This window comes from Zonotrichia albicollis, unplaced genomic scaffold (genome assembly GCF_047830755.1).
Source record: "Zonotrichia albicollis isolate bZonAlb1 unplaced genomic scaffold, bZonAlb1.hap1 Scaffold_422, whole genome shotgun sequence".
NCBI classification, from domain to species: domain Eukaryota; kingdom Metazoa; phylum Chordata; class Aves; order Passeriformes; family Passerellidae; genus Zonotrichia; species Zonotrichia albicollis.
In genome coordinates, this window is record NW_027428443.1 from 19777 (window position 1) to 37497 (window position 17721).

A 17721-nucleotide genomic window follows, 5' to 3' on the forward strand; every position below is an offset into this window, starting at 1 on the left:
TGTGGGTAAAGGCATGATTTGCATAACCACGCCCCGCTAGAAACGCCGTATTCGCGTTAACGGCGCCCCTTTGCAAAACCGGGCACCCTTTAGAAACGCATTAATTAGTGTATAATGAGCTGATTTGCATGGCCACGCCCCTCCCGGCCTCCCCGAGCACTGGCACGGACCGGGACAGCCCCGCAGAGGGGCCCGGAGCGGCGGGAGCAGCCCCGGGACCCGCAGAAGGGGAGCCGCCATTTTGTGGCGGCACTTCCGCCTTCTTCCTGCCCTCACGGCTGTTCTACTTCCGGTGCGGCGCGTCGCGGGGCGTGTGGGTAAAGCAGCGATTTGCATAGCCGCGCCCCCACGTAGGAACGGTGTATTGGTTGCAATAGGGCTGATTTGAATAGCCACGCCTATGTTTAAAAGCGATGTATTGGTAAAAATGGAGAGTATTTGCATAACCACGCCTCCCTTTAGAAACTATATATTGGTGTTAAAAGATTGTTTAGATAGCCACGCCTCCCTTTAGAAACTGTAATTAGCGATGAAAAAGCGGATTTGCATAGCCACGCCTTCCTTCAGAAATTATTTATTTGTGTTAATGTTAAATGGAGCTGATTTGCATAGACACGCCTCCCCTTAGAATCAATATTAGTGTGAATGGAGAATTTTTGCATAGCCACGCCCATCTTTAAGTGTTACATTGGTGTTAATGGTGCTTATTTGCATAGCCACACCTGCATTTAAAAAGGATATATTAGTATTAAAAGAGATTATTTGCATAGCCACGCCTCCTTTGGAATCAATATATAGGCGTTAAAGGAGATTATTTGCATGGCCACGCCCCTCCCTAAAACGAGATAGTGGTGCTAAAGATGCTGATTTGAATAACCACGCCCCCAATAAAAATATTTGTGCTAATGGTGCTCATTTGCATAGCCACGCCCTCCCGTATAAATTTTCCCAGGATTTTTTGGGGGAATTTTGGGGGGAATTTTTGGGGGAATTTGGGATTTTTTTGGGGGAATTTTGGTGGAAATTTCGGGGATTTTTGGGGGGGTTGGGGGAATTTTGGGAGGACCCAAGGAGAATTTTGGGGATTTTTGTAAATTTTATTCATATTTTTGGGGTATTTTTATACAATTTTAGAGAATTTTCAGGATTTCGGGAGTTTTTTCAGTATTTTGAAAGGTGAGGGAGTTTTTGGGATATTTCAGGGATTTTTGGGGGAATTTTTGGGGCTATTTTAGGCAATTTTGGGTCCCTCCCCTCCCCATCAATTCATTCACACCCACCATTGCTGACTCAGCGTTTATTGACCCCACCCAGGGGGCGTGGCCAACACCGACCACGCCCACAAACACATCCCCATTTGCATTAATCCCGCCCACCTCCCAAACAAACCCCGCCCACCCTATACTGGGGGCGGGGCCTACATGGTGCTGGAGGGGGCGGGGCTGTGACGTCGTTGGTGCCGCCTTAGCCCCGCCCCCGAGGCGAAGCCCCGCCCACATACAGGACAAGAAAAGGGGCGGGGCCCCGACGCCATCTTGGATCCAGTGGCCGTGTTGGATTTGGCAGCCATGTTGGTGTCGGCCATTTTGTTTTCCAACATGGCGGCCATGTTTGTGGCGGCCAGAATTGCATCGGCCATTTTGTTCTCCCCAGTGGCGGCCATATTGGTGTCGGCCATATTGTTTCCTCCAATGGCAACCACATTTCCCCCAATGGCGGCCATATTGGTGTCAGCCATATTGCTCCCCCCAACTGCAGCCATATTGTTACCGGCACCCATATTGGTGCTGGCAGCCATATTGCTCCCCTCAATGGCCGCCATATTGGTGTCGGCCATATTGTTTTCCCTAATGGCAGCCATATTGTTTCCCCCAATGGCAGCCATACTGTTGCTGGCAGCCATATTGTTGCTGGCAGCCATATTGTTTCCCCCCACAGCCGTCATATTGGTGCCAGCCATATTTTTTTGCCCAACGGCAGCCATATTAGTGCTGGCGGCCATATTGCTCCCCCCAACAGTGGCCATATTGGGACCGGCCATATTGTTTTTCTCAATGGCAGCCGTATTTGTGCCGGCAGCCATATTGCTCCCCCCAACACCTGCCATGTTACCATCAGCCATATTGCTCCCCCCAATGGCAGCCATATTGGTGCCAGCCATATTGTTTCCCCCAATGGCAGCCATATTTGTTCTGGCAGCCATATTGTTGCTGGTGGCCATATTGCTCCCACCAACCGTGGCCATATTTGTGCCGGCGGCCATATTTGTGCCGGCAGCCATATTGCTCCCCGCACCACCCGCCATATTGGTGTCAGCCATATTGTTTCCCCCAACGGTGGCCATATTGCTCCCTGCACCACCCGCCATATTGCTGTCAGCCATATTGTTTCCCCCAATGGCAGCCATATTTGCACCGGCGGCCATATTGCTCCCCGCACCACCCGCCATATTGTTGTCAGCCATATTGTTTCCCCCAATGCCAGCCATATTGCTCCCCGCTCCACCCGCCATATTGGTGTCAGCCATATTGTTTCCCCCAACGGCAGCCATATTTGCGCCGGCAGCCATATTGCTCCCCGCACCACCCGCCATACTGGCGTCAGCCATATTGTTTCCCCCAACGGCAGCCATATTTGCGCCAGCGGCCATATTGCTCCCCGCTCCACCCGCCATATTGCTGCCAGCCATATTGTTTCCCCCAACGGCAGCCATATTGCTCCCCGTACCACCCGCCATACTGGCGTCAGCCATATTGTTTCCCCCAACGGCGGCCATATTTGCGCCGGCGGCCATATTGCTCCCCGCTCCACCCGCCATATTGTTGTCAGCCATATTGTTTCCCCCAACAGTGGCCATATTGCTCCCCGCACCACCCGCCATATTGGTGTCAGCCATATTGTTTCTCCCAACGGCGGCCATATTGCTCCCCGCACCACCCGCCATATTGGTGTCAGCCATATTGTTTCTCCCAACGGTGGCCATATTGCTCCCCGCTCCACCCGCCATATTGGTGCAAGCCATATTGTTTCCCCCAATGGTGGCCATATTTGTGCTGGCAGCCATATTGTCTCCCCCAATGCCGGCCATATTTGCGCTGCCGGCCATACTGCTCCCCGCACCACCCGCCATACTGGCGTCAGCCATATTGCCCCCCTCGGCCCCGCCCCCCTCCTCCCTGCCGTGCGTCCTCTCGTGCTTCCGGAGCCCCGAGACGCCGCCGAATCCCTTCCCGCAGCGCCCGCAGGCGAACGGCCGCTCCCCGGAGTGCGTGCGCCGGTGCTTGCCCAGCGCCGCCCTCTCGCCGAACCCTTTCCCGCAGTCGCCGCAGCGCCAGGGCCGCTCGGCCGAGTGCGTCAGGCGGTGCCGCTTGAGGTCCCAGGAGGCCACGAAGGCCTTGCCGCAGTCGCCGCAGCGCCAGGGCCGCTCGCCGGTGTGCGTGCGCCGGTGCACGGCCAGGTCGGCCGGCTGCCGGAAGGCCTTGCCGCAGTCGCCGCAGCCGTACGGCTTCACGCCCTGGTGCGCGCGCTGGTGCCGCCGGAAGCTCGAGGGGTCGCCGAAGGTGCGGCCGCACTGCGGGCACAGGTACGGCCGCTCACCTGCGGGGGGGGTGGGAGGGGGAAAGGGGAAGAGTGTGCCAAGAAAATTCGTAAAAATATACGTTGGAATTCTAAAAACAATGGCCGAAAAGTTCCTGAAATGATCCCTAAAAATGTCCCTAAAAATAACCCCAAAAATTCCTAAAAATACTCCAGAAAATATCCCCAAACAGTTCCAAAAAAATATTTCAGAAAATATCCCAAAAAGTTCCTAAAAATACTCCAGAAAATATCCCCAAAAATTCCCAAAAATACTCCAGAAAATATTCCCAAACAAATAGTTCCAAAAAAATACTCCCAAAAATATCCCCAAAAATTCCCAAAAATACTCCAGAAAATATCCCAAAAAGTTCCTAAAAATACTCCAAAAAATATCTGCAAAATTTCCTAAAAATATTCCTAAAAATATTCCAAAGAGTACCCCAAAAATTCCCAAAAATACTCCAGAAAATATCCCCAAACAGTTCCAAAAAAATATTTCAAAAAATATCCCAAAAAGTTCCTAAAAATACTCCAAAAAATATCCGCAAAAATTCCTATAGATATTCCTAAAAATATTCCAAAGAATATCCCAAAAAGTTCCTAAAAATATTGTAAAAAAAATCCCAAAAAGTCCTTAAAAATATTAAAAAAAAAAAAGCCAAAAAAGTTCCTAAAAATATTCCAAAAAATATCCCCAAAAATTTCTAAAAAAATTCTAAAAAATATCCCTAAAAAGTTGCTAAAAGTATTCCAAAAAAATCCCTAAGAGGTCGCTAAAAATATTCCAAAAAATATCCCTAAAAGTTCCAAAAAACATTCCCAAAATATTCCCCAAAATTCCCAGAACTCACCTGTGCGACCACCCCTAAAAATATCCAAAAGAACCTCAAAAAAAAAATCAGCAAAAAATCATAAAAAATGCCAAAAAAAATCATTAAAAAATCACAAAAAATTCTCAAAAAAAATCCCCAAAAATTCCCCAAAATTGCCAACTCACCTGTATGACCTCACCCGTGTGACCACCCCTAAAAATATCCAAAAGTACCTCAAAAAAAATCAGCAAAAAATCATAAAAAATTCACAAAAAATCACAAAAAATCATTAAAAAATCATTAAAAATTCTCAAAAAATCCCCAAAAAATTCTCAAAAAATCCCCAAAAATTCCCAAAAATTCCCCGAAGTTCACCTGTGGGTGCCTCACCTGTGTAGACCCTCTGGTGGCTCTGGTAGGACGAGAGCTGGGTGAAGGCCCCGAAATACCTCAAATATACTCAAAAAATCCCAAAAAAATCCAAACAAAATTCCCAGAACTCACCTGTGCGACCACCCCTAAAAATATCCAAAAGTACCTCAAAACATCAGCAAAAAATCATAAAAAAATCACAAAAAATCATTTAAAAATCACAAAAAATCCCCAAAAATTCCCAAAAATTCCCCGAAGTTCACCTGTGGGTGCCTCACCTGTGTGGACCCTCTGGTGGCTCTGGTAGGACGAGAGCTGGGTGAAGGCCTTGCCGCAGGTGCGGCACGGGAAGGGCTTGGCGGCGGCGTGGATGCGCTGGTGGCACGAGAGCGACGAGGAGCGGCCGAAGCTCTTCCCGCACTCGGCGCACAGGTACGGGCGCTCACCTGCGGGACACGGGCACAGGTGTGGCACAGGTGTGTCCCAGGTGTGTCACAGGTGTGCCCCAGGTGTGTCTCCATACACCCAGGTGTGCCCCAGGTGTGTCTCCATACACCCAGCTGTGCCCCAGGTGTGTCACAGGTGTGCCCCAGGTGTGGCACAGGTGTGCCCCAGGTGTGTTTCCATACACACAGGTGTGTCCCAGGTGTGTCCTCACCCCCCCAGGTGTGTCCCAGGTGTGTTTCCATACACACAGGTGTGCCCCAGGTGTGTCTCCATACACACAGGTGTGTCCCAGGTGTGTCCTCATCCCCCCAGGTGTGTCCCAGGTGTGTTTCCATACACACAGGTGTGCCCCAGGTGTGTCTCCATACACACAGGTGTGTCCCAGGTGTGTCCTCATCCCCCCAGGTGTGCCCCAGGTGTGTCTCCATACACCCAGGTGTGTCACGGGTGTGTCACAGGTGTGTTTCCATACACCCAGGTGTGTCACAGGTGTGCCCCAGGTGTGTTTCCATACACCCAGGTGTGTCACGGGTGTGCCCCAGGTGTGTCTCCATACACACAGGTGTGTTCCAGGTGTGTCCCCATAACCTAAGGTGTGTCCCAGGTGTGTCCCCACATCCTCAGGTGTGTCCCCTCCTGCTCAGGTGTGTCCCAGGTGTGTCCTCATCACCCCCAGGTGTGCCCCAGGTGTGTCTCCATACAGCCAGGTGTGTCCCAGGTGTGTCCTCTTTCCCCCCAGGTGTGTCCCCATAACCTAAGGTGTGTCCCAGGTGTGTCCCCACATCCTCAGGTGTGTCCCAGGTGTGTCTCCATATCCTCAGGTGTGTCCCCTCCTGCTCAGCTGTACCCCAGGTGTACCCATCTGTACCCAGGTGTATCACACTCACCCGTGTGAGCCCTCAGGTGGTTGCGCAGGTCCTTGCGCTCGGCGTAGGCCTTGGGGCAGGTGCCGCAGGTGTGCCCAGGTGTGTGTAACCTATCCCAGGTGTGTGTAACCTATCCCAGGTGTGTGTAACCTATCCCAGCTGTACCCAGGTGTATCCCAGGTGTACCCAGGTGTACCCAGGTGTATCACACTCACCTGTATGTGCCCTCAGGTGGTTGCGCAGGTCCTTGCGCTCGGCGTAGGCCTTGGGGCAGGTTGCACAGGTGTGCCCAGGTGTGTGTAACCTATCCCAGGTGTATCCCAGGTGTGTGTAACCTATCCCAGCTGTACCCCAGGTGTGCCCAGGTGTATCCCAGGTGTATCTAACCTATCCCAGGTGTATCCCAGGTGTGTGTAACCTATCCCAGCTGTACCCCAGGTGTGCCCAGGTGTATCCCAGGTGTATCTAACCTATCCCAGGTGTATCTAACCTATCCCAGGTATCACACTCACCTGTGTGCGCCCTCAGGTGGTTGCGCAGGTCCTTGCGCTCGGCGTAGGCCTTGGGGCAGGAGCCGCAGGTGTGCCCAGGTGTGTGTAACCTATCCCAGGTGTGTGTAACCTATCCCAGGTGTGTGTAACCTATCCCAGGTGTGTGTAACCTATCTCAGGTGTATCCCAGGTGTATCCCAGGTGTGTGTAACCTATCTCAGGTGTATCTAACCTATCTCAGGTGTATCCCAGGTGTATCCCAGGTGTGTGTAACCTATCCCAGGTGTGTGTAACCTATCCCAGGTGTACCCCAGGTGTGTTTTTACCCCCCTAGGTGTATCTCAGGTGTATCCCAGGTGTATCACACTCACCTGTGTGCGCCCTCAGGTGGTTGCGCAGGTCCTTGCGCTCGGCGTAGGCCTTGGGGCAGGAGCCGCAGGTGTGCCCAGGTGTGTGTAACCTATCCCAGGTGTATCCCAGGTGTGTGTAACCTATCCCAGGTGTATCTAACCTGTCTCAGGTGTATCACACTCACCTGTGTGCGCCCTCAGGTGGTTGCGCAGGTCCTTGCACTCGGCGTAGGCCTTGGGGCAGGTTGCACAGGTGTGCCCAGGTGTATCCCAGGTGTACCCAGGTGTACCCCAGGTGTATCTAACCTATCCCAGGTGTATCACACTCACCCGTATGCGCCCTCAGGTGGTTGCGCAGGTCCTTGCGCTCGGCGTAGGCCTTGGGGCAGGAGCTGCAGGTGTGCCCAGGTGTGTGTAACCTATCCCAGGTGTATCTAACCTATCCCAGCTGTACCCCAGGTGTGCCCAGGTGTATCCCAGGTGTATCCCAGGTGTGTGTAACCTATCCTAGCTGTATCTAACCTGTCTCAGGTGTCCCACACTCACCTGTATGCGCCCTCAGGTGGTTGCGCAGGTCCTTGCGCTCGGCGTAGGCCTTGGGGCAGGAGCTGCAGGTGTGCCCAGGTGTACCCAGGTGTATCCCAGGTGTACCCCAGGTGTATCTAACCTGTCTCAGGTGTATCCCAGCTGTACCCCAGGTGTGCCCAGCTGTACCCCAGGTATCACACTCACCTGTGTGCGCCCTCAGGTGGTTGCGCAGGTCCTTGCGCTCGGTGTAGGCCTTGGGGCAGGATCCACAGGTGTGCCCAGGTGTGTGTAACCTATCCCAGGTGTGTGTAACCTATCCCAGGTGTGCCCAGGTGTGTGTAACCTATCCCAGGTGTATCCCAGGTGTGTGTAACCTATCCCAGGTGTGTGTAACCTATCCCAGGTGTATCCCAGGTGTATCTAACCTGTCTCAGCTGTATCCCAGCTGTATCCCAGGTGTACCCCAGGTGTATCCCAGGTATCACACTCACCTGTGTGGGCCCTCAGGTGGTTGCGCAGGTCCTTGCGCTCGGCGTAGGCCTTGGGGCAGGTGCCGCAGGTGTGCCCAGGTGTGTGTAACCTATCCCAGGTGTATCTAACCTGTCTCAGGTGTATCCCAGGTGTGCCCAGGTGTATCCCAGGTGTATCCCAGGTGTGTGTAACCTATCCCAGGTGTACCCCAGGTATCACACTCACCTGTATGAGCCCTCAGGTGGTTGCGCAGGTCCTTGCGCTCGGCGTAGGCCTTGGGGCAGGAGCCGCAGGTGTGCCCAGGTGTGCCCAGGTGTATCTCAGGTGTATCTAACCTGTCTCAGGTGTATCTCAGGTGTACCCAGCTGTACCCAGCTGTACCCCAGGTATCACACTCACCTGTGTGAGCCCTCAGGTGGTTGCGCAGGTCCTTGCGCTCGGCGTAGGCCTTGGGGCAGGTTGCACAGGTGTGCGGCCGCAGCCCCGCGTGGGCGCGCAGGTGCTTGCGGAACACGGCGGGGTCGGCGAAGGCCTTGGGGCACTGCGGGCAGGCCAGCGGCCGCTCCCCGGTGTGCGAGCGCAGGTGCACGGCCAGCCGGGCGGGGGAGGGGAACGCGCGCGGGCAGCTGGGGCACGCCAAGGGCGGGGCCGCGCGGGGGGCGGGGCCGGGGGCCGCCGTGACGTCACCGGGCGCGTCCCGGGTGGGGTCGGAGGGGGCGGTGACGTCGCCGGGCGCGTCCAAGCTGGCTCCAGGTCTGGTCAAGGGGGCGGTGACGTCACCAAGTGAGCTGTGGGCGGGGTTGGAGGCGGCGGTGACGTCACCAGGTGAGCTGTGGGCGGGGTTTGAGGCAGCAGTGACGTCACCAGGTGAGCTGTGGGCGGGGTTTGAGGCGGCGGTGACGTCACCGGGCGAGTCCAAGCTGGCTCCAGGTCTGGTCGAGGGGGCGCTGACGTCACCAGGTGAGTTGTGGGCGGGGTTGGAGGCGGCGGTGACGTCACCGGGTGAGCTGTGGGCGGGGTTTGAGGCGGCGGTGACGTCACCGGGCGAGTCCAAGCTGGGTCCAGGTCTGGTCGAGGGGGCGCTGACGTCACCAGGTGAGTTGTGGGCGGGGTTTGAGGCAGCGGTGACGTCAGCAGGTGAGCTGTGGGCGGGGTTGGAGGCGGCGGTGATGTCACCAGGTGAGTTGTGGGCGGGGTTTGAGGCGGCGGTGACGTCACCAGGTGAGTTGCGGGCGGGGTTTGAGGCAGCGGTGATGTCACCAGGTGAGTTGTGGGCGGGGTTTGAGGCGGCGGTGACGTCATCAGCAGGTGCGCTCCAGGCGGAGCCGGCACCTCCAGGTGCATCATGGGAAGGGTTGGAGGGGGAAGTGACGTCATCAGGAGGGGCAGGGGCGTGTCCAGGTGCGCTCAAGGTGGCGATGACGTCATCAGGGGCATCGTGGGCGCAGTCTGAGGAGGCGGTGACGTCACCAGGCGAAGCGATGACGTCACAGGGTGTGGCTGGGCCAGACATGGCGGCGACTCCAGGTGAGGTCGAGAAGGGGGTGGAGTCTGCAGGAGTGGGCGGAGCCTCCAGGTGATCTTAGAGTGAAGTGGGAGGAGCCTCCACGTATGTTAAATATGTGGGCGGAGCTTCCAGGAGTGGGCGGAGCTTCCAGGAGTAGGCAGAGACTCAAAGTGACCTCCGGAGTGGGCGGAGCCTCGAGGCGAGTTCAATAAGTGGGCGGAGCCTCCAGGTGATGTCAGGAAGGGGGCGGAGCCTCGCAGTGCATGATGGGAACTGCGGGGGGACAGGAACCGGTGAGGGGGGAGGGGCAAAAACTTCCCAATTTTGGGAGGGAAATTTGGGAATTTTTAGGGCAATTTTTGGGGAATTTTTCGGGAGTTCTTGGGGGGATCTTTTTTTAATTTTTTTTTTTTTTTTAATTTTTGGGGGAATTTTTTGAGGGGTTTGGGGTTTTTTTTTTGAGGGGTGGGGGAGGGAACAGGGTCCCAAATTTTGGGGGAATTTTGGGAATTCTGGAGGGGTTTTTTTTAGCTGTGGGAGAGGGGCGGGAAATTCCCGATTTTGGGAATTTCTTGGGGATTTTTTGGGGAGGAATTTTTAGGAATTTTGGGGGAATTTTTTGGGGGCGTTTGGGGTTTTTTTGAGGGGGTGGGGGAGGGGCCAGGATCCCAAACTTTGCTGGAAATTTTGGGGAATTTTGGGAGTTCTTGAGGGGTTTTTTAGGGGTGGGAAATTCCCTTTTGTCCCGAATTTTTGGAAGAATTTTTGTGGGTTTTTTTAAATTTATTTTTTTCTTGGGTTATTTACGGCATTTTTTGGGGGGCGTGGGGGAGGGGCCGCGATCCCAAATTTTGGGGGAATTTTTAGGGTGGGGGATGGGCGGGAAATTCCCTTTTTTTCCCCCGAATTTTTTTGTTAATATTTCGTGGTATTTTTTTGCTTTATTTTTTGGTTTTTCGGGGTTTTTTTTTTGGGGGGCGGTGGGGGAGGGGCCGGGGAATCCCAAATTTTTTTTTGGGGTTAAAATTTTCTCAATTCCGGGTTGGGGAGGGGTTGAAATTTCCCATTTTTTTCCCCATTTTTTCGCCGTTTTTTCCCCGTTTTTTTCTCTTTCATTTTTTTCCCGTTTTTTCCCCAATTTTCAGGGGGCGTTGGGGGCGGGGCCCAGGGGTGGGGGAGGGGCTCGGGGTCCCCCCCGGGTTCATTTTTGGGGGGTCCAGGGTGGGGGAGGGGTCCCCGATCCTCACCTGGGAGCGGCGGCGGCGCTAGGACCGGGCTGGGGGCGGGGCTTCCGGAGAGGGGGGGACTTCCGGGGAGGGACCGGCGCTGATTGGCTGAGCCGGAACCCTAGGGAGCGGCTGATTGGCTGCATTAACGCAGAGCTAAAGGCGGGGCTTCCGGGAAGAGCTCGGTTTGGATTGGCCGAGCCAGGACCAGGGGGAAGCCCTGATTGGCTGCAGAGGGAGAAGATGGGAAAAGGGGGCGTGGCCAAGGCGCTTCCGGGTTCGGAGCGCCACAAAAGGGGGTGGGGGGGGGGGAGGGGATTTGGGGGAATTTTTGGATTTTTTGGGGCTTTTTGTTTTGTGTTTTGATTTTCGGGGAAGCTTTGCAGTCTTTTGCGGGGAGTTTGAGATTTTTTTGGGTTTTTATTCTCGTTTCGGAACGTTTGGGGGTTTTTTTGGGGAGATTCGGGGGGTTTTGGGGTTTTTGGTATGTTTGGGGGATTTGTATTTTTTGGGTTTTTTTGGGGGGGAAATTTTGGAATCTTTGGGGGATTTTGGGGCGGCTTTGGGCTTTTTTTTGATCGTTGGGGCATTCTGGGGTTTTTTAAAGCGAGATTTTGGGGTTTTCTGGGGGGATTTGACTTTTTTGGGCAGAGTTTGGATGTTCTTTGGGAAATTTGGGGGTTTTTGGGGGGGAATTTCAGTTTTCGGCGCATTCTGCATTTTTTTGGGTGAATTTTTCGTTTTTTGGGAGGATTTTTAATTTTTTGAGGAAGTTTGGGGTTTTCAGGTGGATTTTAGATTTTTTCGGCCCCTCCCAAGGATTAAATTTGGGCCAGATTGGGCTTTTTTCGGTGTCTGGGGTAGGAGAACCCCAAAATTCCATTTTTGGCCAAATCCACCCCAAATTTTTTTAGGGGATCCGCCCCAAAAATAAAACCCAAACCCGAGTCGGGGTTTCTGCAGATCCACCACCATTTATTGCCCAAAAACCCAAAAAAAAAAGAACCCAAAAAAACCCAAAAAAATCCCCCAAAAAATCCCCTCAAAAACAAACAAACAAAAAAAACCCCAAAAAAACCCCAAAACCCCCAAAAAAATCCCAAATCCCCGCAAAACCCCCAAAAAATGACCCCGAAAAACCCCAAAACCCCCAAATCCCCCCAAAAAACCCCAAATTTATTTTTTAGGGGTTCTCCCCCCCAATTTCGGGGTCTCGGGGGGGTTCGGGCTCAGCCCAAGCCTCGGGGTCGCCCCAATTTTCGGGGGGGATCCCCAAATTTTCGGGGTTTTCTGAGGGTCTGGGGGTCCCCAAAATTTCGGGGTTTGGTGACGTCACGGGGTTCCCCAAATCCCCGGGGATCCCCGGATTTTCGGGCTCTGGTGACGTCACGGGGTTCCCCAAATCCCCGGGGATCCCCGGATGTTCGGGCTCTGGTGACGTCACGGGGTTCCCCCAATTTCCGGCGCTTCCCGACCCGTTCAGGCGCCCCCAGCCCCCCCCAAATTCGGGATTTTCGCCCATTTCGGGGTCTCCCCAATTTTCGGGGTCCCCCCAATTTTCGGGGTCCCCCCCCCCAATTTCGGGGTCCCCCTCGCGCTCCTCCCGCTCCTCGTCCCGGGGGTCCGGGGGGGCTCTGCGAACAGGACCCCCCCCCTGGCGACCCCCGCGATCCAGCGCTCCTGGGGCGGCACCCACGTGAACGCGGGCGGGCCCCGCCCCTTCCGGGGGGCGGCCACGCCCACCAGGAACCACAGGCCCCGCTCCTCGCAGGCCAGGGGGGACCCCAAAAATTCCTCCTGTAACGGGGGGGGGGGGGGGCAAAAAAAATCCGGTTATTTTGGGTCATGAAATGGGAAAAAAAATCAACCGAGACGCACCAAAAACTGCTCTGAAATACCCCAAAAATTGCCTAAAAATAGCCCCAAAAATGGTCCCAAAATACCCCAAGATAGCCCCAAAAATGGTCCCAAAATAGCCCCAAAATAGGTCCCAAAATACCCCAAATTAGCCCCAAAAATGGTCCCAATAATGGCCCCAAAACTGCTCTGAAATACACCAAAAATTGCCTTAAAAATGGCCCCAAAATAGGTCCAAAAATACCCCAAAATAGCCCAAATAATGGCCCCAAAACTGCTCTGAAACACCCCAAAAATTGCCCTAAAAATGGCCCCAAAATACCCCAAAATCACCCCCCAAAACTGCCTCAAACATGGTCCCAAAATACCCCAAATTAGCCCCAAAAATGGTCCCAATAATGGCCCCAAAACTGCTCTGAAACACCCCAAAAATTGCCCCAAAAATGGCCCCAAAATAGCCCCCAAAATGGTCCCAAAATACCCCAAAATAGCCCAAAAATGGCCCCAAAACTGCTCTGAAATACCCCAAAAATTGCCCTAAAAATGGCCCCAAAATAGCCCCAAAAATGGTCCCAAAATACCCCAAAATCAACCCCCAAAACTGCCCAAAAATGGTCCCAAAATACCCCAAAATGGCCCCAAAAATTGCCCTAAAAATGGCCCCAAAATACCCCAAAATGGTCCCAAAATACCCCATAATCAACCCCAAACTTGCCCCAAAATGGCCCCCAAAAAGATCCCCAAAATCACCCCAATAACGGCCCCAAAACCACCCTGAAATACCCCAAAAATTGCCACAAAATCAGCCCCCAAACCCGCCCTGAAATATCACAAAAACCACTCCAAAATCCACCCCAAAAACAGCCAAAAATGCCCTAAAATTGCCCCAAAAATGGGCCTAAAATACCCCCAAAACCCACCCTGTAATATCCCCAAAATCAACCCAAAAATCCCCCAAAAAACACCCCAAAATAGCCCTGAAATACCCCAAAAACCGCCCCAAAATAAACCCAAATATAACCCAAAAATGCCCCCAAAATTCCCCCCAAAATCCCCCAATTTTTCCCTCCAAAATTTCCCCCCAAAATCCCTCAATTTTCCCACAGAATTCCCCCAAATTTCCCTCAGTTTTTCCCCGAATTTCCCCCCAAAATCCTCCATTTCCCCCCCCCCAATTTTACCCCAAATTTTCCCAAAATTCCCCCAAAATTTTTTCCCAAAATCCTCCCAAACAAATCCCCAAAACTTCCCCAAAAATTCCCCAAGAATCTCCAAAACCTCCCTCCAAAATCCCCCAAATTCTCCCAAAAATCCCCATATTTCTCCCAATTTTACCCCAAATTTTCCCAAATTTCCCCCAAAATTTTTTCCCAAAATCCTCCCAAACAAATCCCCAAAACTTCCCCAAGAATCTCCAAAACCTCCCTCCAAAACCCCCCAAACTCTCCAAAAATCCCCATATTTCTCCCAATTTTCCCCCCAAATATTCCCAGAAATCCCCAATTTTCCCAAACTCCCCGGTTTTTGCCCCAAAGCCGCACCTGCTCCGCGCGGGTGCCGTTGGTGCAGAACAGTTCGGGGTTTTGGGGGCAGCGCTCGGGAACCACCTGGGCCGGGCGGAGCCGGGCGGGGTCCCGGGGGTCTGCGGGTGCCAAATTGTGAGCCGCGGGTGCCAAATAGTGAGCCAGGTGTGCCCAAAAGTGAGCCACGGTGCCAAATAGTGAGCCAGGTGTGCCCCAGGTGTGCCCAGGTACCCCCCAGGTGTGCCAAATAGTGAGCCACGGTGCCAAATAGTGAGCCAGATGTGCCACAGGTGTGCCCAGGTGTGCCCCAGTTGTGCCAAATTGTGAGCCGCGGGCCAAATAGTGAGCCAGGTGTGCCCACGTACCCCCCAGGTGTGCCAAATAGTGAGCCAATGGTGCTAAATAGTGAGCCAGGTGTGCCCAGGTGTGTCCAGGTACGCCCCAGGTGTGCCAAATAGTGAGCCAAGGGGGCCAAATAGTGAGCCAGGTGTGCCCAGGCACCCCCCCAGGTGTGCCAAATAGTGAGCCACGGTGCCAAATAGTGAGCCAGGTGTGCCCAGGTACGCCCCAGGTGTGCCAAATAGTGAGCCAAGTGTGCCCCAGGTACCCCCCAGGTGTGCCAAATAGTGAGCCAGGTGTGCCCCAGGTGTGCCCAGGTACCCCCAGGTGTGCCAAATAGTGAGCCGCGGGGCCAAATAGTGAGCCACGGGTGCCCAGGTACCCCCCAGGTGTGCCAAATAGTGAGCCAAGGGGCCCAGAGTGTGCCCAGGTGTGCCAAATAGTGAGCCACGGGGCCAAATAGTGAGCCACGGGTGCCCAGGTACCCCCCAGGTCTGCCAAATAGTGAGCCAGGTGTGCCCCCGGTGTGCCAAATAGTGAGCCACGGTGCCAAATAGTGAGCTAGGTGTGCCCAGGTACCCCCCTCAGGTGTGCCAAATAGTGAGCCAGGTGTGCCCCAGGTGTGCCAAATAGTGAGCCAAGGGTGCCAAATAGTGAGCCACAGGTGCCCAGGTACTCCCCCAGGTGTGCCAAATAGTGAGCCAAGGGGCCAAATAGTGAGCCAAGTGTGCCCCAGGTATGCCCCAGGTGTGCCAAATAGTGAGCCAATGGTGCCAAAGAGTGAACCAGGTGTGCCCCAGGTGTGCCAAATAGTGAGCCAATGGTGCCAAAGAGTGAACCAGGTGTGCCCCAGGTGTGCCAAATAGTGAGCCACGGCGCCAAATAGTGAGCCAGGTGTGCCCAGGTGTGCCCAAAAGTGAGCCACGGGGCCAAATAGTGAGCCACGGGTGGCCAGGTACCCCCCAGGTGTGCCAAATAGTGAGCCAAAGGGGCCAAATAGTGAGCCAGGTGTGCCCAGGTACCCCCCCCAGGGGTGCCAAATTGTGAGCCACGGGTGCCAAATAGTGAGCCAGGTGTGCCCAGGTACCCCCCCAGGTGTGCCAAATTGTGAGCCAGGTGTGCCCAGGTACCCCCCAGGTGTGCCAAATTGTGAGCCAGGTGTGCCCAGGTGTGCCCCAGGTGTGCCAAATAGTGAGCCAATGGAGCCAAATAGTGAACCAATGGTGCCAAATAGTGAGCCAAGTGTGCTCAGGGTGTGCCCAGGTACCCCACAGGTGTGCGAAATAGTGAGCCGCGGTGCCAAATAGTGAGCCAGAGGTGCCCAGGTACCCCCCCAGGTGTGTCAAAAGTGAGCCAATGGAGCCAAATAGTGAGCCAGGTGTGCCCAGGTGTGCCCAGGTACGCCCCAGGTGTGCCAAATAGTGAGCCAAGGGGGCCAAATAGTGAGCCAGGTGTGCCCAGGTGTGCCCAAAAGTGAGCCACAGTGCCAAATAGTGAGCCACAGGTGCCCAGGTACCCCCCAGGTGTGCCAAATAGTGAGCCACGGTGCCAAATAGTGAGCCAAAGTGCCAAATAGTGAGCTAGGTGTTCCCAGGTATTCCCCCAGGTGTGCCAAATAGTGAGCCAGGTGTGCCCAGGTACCCCCCCCCCAGGGGTGCCAAATAGTGAGCCACGGGTGCCCAGGTGTGCCCAAAAGTGAGCCACGGTGCCAAATAGTGAGCCAGGTGTGCCCAGGTATTCCCCAGGTGTGCCAAATAGTGAGCCAGGTGTGCCCAGGGGTGCCCAGAAGTGAGCCAGGGTGCCAAATAGTGAGCCAGGTGTGCCCAGGTGTGCCAGAAAGTGATCCAGGTGCGCCCAGGGGTGCCCAGAAGTGAGCCAGGGTGCCAAATAGTGAGCCAGGTGTGCCCCAGGTGTGCCCAGGGGTGCCAAAAAGTGATTCAGGGGTGTCAAATAGTGAGCCAGGTGTGCCCAGGTACTCCCAGGTGTGCCCCAAAGTGAGCCAGGTAGGCACAGGTGTATCCCAGGTGTGCCCAGGGGTGCCCAAAAGTGATTCAGGTGTGCCCCAGGTGTGCCCAAAAGTGAGCCAGGAGTGCCAAATAGTGATCCAGAGGTGCCCAAGGGTGCCCAGGTGTGCCAGAAAGTGATCCAGGTGTGCCCAGGTGTGCCCAGGTGTATCCCAGGTGTGCCCAGGTGTGCCAGAAAGTGATCCAGGTGCGCCCAGGTGTGCCCAGGTGTGCCCAGGTGTGCCCCAAAGTGATCCAGGTGCGCCCAGGTGTGCCCATGCCCATTGCGGGCGTGTCCCACGCCAGCCCCGCCCCCTCACCTGGCAGCAGCGCCCAGCAGGTGCCCCGGTAGGCGGTGGGCGTGGCCAGCGGCAGGGTGGGCGTGGCCAGGTGCTCCCGGTAGGGGGCGCAGAGCGGCCGCAGGTGCGGCCCCCAGGTGGGCGGGGGGCGGAGCTCCAGCAGCGCCAGGTCCGGCCCCGCCCCCTCAGGCCCCGCCCCCGCGAACGCCCCGTGCAGGTGGAGGCGGGACCCGCGGGGGGCGGGGCTTGGCGGGGAGGGGGCGGGGCCTAAAAGGGCAGGGCCATAATGGGAGTGGTTGGAATGGGAAAGGGAGGGGCCAGAGGGGGAAGGGGCGGGGCCTCCAAGCTCCGCCCCCCACAGCTCCGCCTCCCAGGCCTCGGGGTCCTGAGCCCTGCGGGGAAATTTGGGTTAATTACCATTAATTACCAATAATTGATTTAAACTAATACTAATTAATGAAAGGTTCTCACCTGATTAAGCATCCAGAAGTGAACTTTGGGTTAATTTGGGTTATTTTGATAGAATTTTTTAAAATTTTGGGTTTATATCAGGTTAATTCCCATTAATAGATACTAATAACTACTAATTAACACTAATTAATAATTAATTACTGACTCACCCGAGGAGATGAATTTTTGGTTAATTTGATGCAATTTTTAAAAAATTTCGGGTTAATATCAGGTAATTCCCATAAATAAGTACTAATAAATATTAGTAACTATTAATTAACGCTAATTAGTGACTAATTAACTAACGACTGCACCCACTCAAGCATCCAGAGATTGAATTTTGGGTTAATTTGGGTTATTTTGGTGCAGTTTTTTAAAATTTCGGGTTAATATCAGGTTAATCACCATAAATAAAATACTAATAAATGCTAATTACCACTAATTAATGACTAATTAACTAATGACTCACCCGAGGAAGCATCTGGAGATGAATTTTGGGTTAATTTGGGTTATTTTGATGCACTTTTTTTGATATTTTGTGTTAATATCAGGCTGATTCCCATAATTAAGTACTAATAAATATTAGTAACTATTAATTAAA

At 54.0% G+C, this 17721-nt stretch overlaps 2 protein-coding genes across 5 annotated transcripts; both read right to left on the reverse strand.

The window, feature by feature from the left end:
• Positions 1 to 1079: 1079 nt before the first annotated feature.
• On the reverse strand, positions 1080 to 11639 carry LOC141727959 (uncharacterized). Of its 4 annotated transcripts, XM_074534242.1 has the most exons (5): positions 10671 to 11639; positions 9225 to 9696; positions 8316 to 9137; positions 5042 to 5209; positions 1081 to 3597 (listed from the first exon to the last, which is right to left on the reverse strand). In XM_074534242.1, the coding sequence occupies exons 2-5, from the start codon at positions 9427 to 9429 to the stop codon at positions 1418 to 1420; spliced, it is 3375 nt and encodes a 1124-aa protein (XP_074390343.1). In that variant the 5' UTR covers positions 9430 to 9696; positions 10671 to 11639; the 3' UTR covers positions 1081 to 1417. The 4 variants fall into 4 exon arrangements, with proteins under 4 accessions (XP_074390342.1, XP_074390343.1, XP_074390345.1 ...); XM_074534241.1 differs by having other exon boundaries at positions 1080 to 3597; positions 8316 to 9696; XM_074534244.1 differs by lacking the exon at positions 10671 to 11639 and having other exon boundaries at positions 1086 to 3597; positions 8316 to 8783; positions 9225 to 9511.
• Positions 11640 to 11789: 150 nt separating this feature from the next.
• LOC141727958 (serine protease 53-like) lies at positions 11790 to 17601 on the reverse strand (the record flags this gene model as incomplete). Its single annotated transcript, XM_074534240.1, has 4 exons — positions 11790 to 12446; positions 14048 to 14148; positions 16692 to 17062; positions 17590 to 17601. Coding segments are annotated over 4 exons (802 nt in total), but the record flags the coding sequence as incomplete, so codon positions are not given.
• Positions 17602 to 17721: the final 120 nt, after the last annotated feature.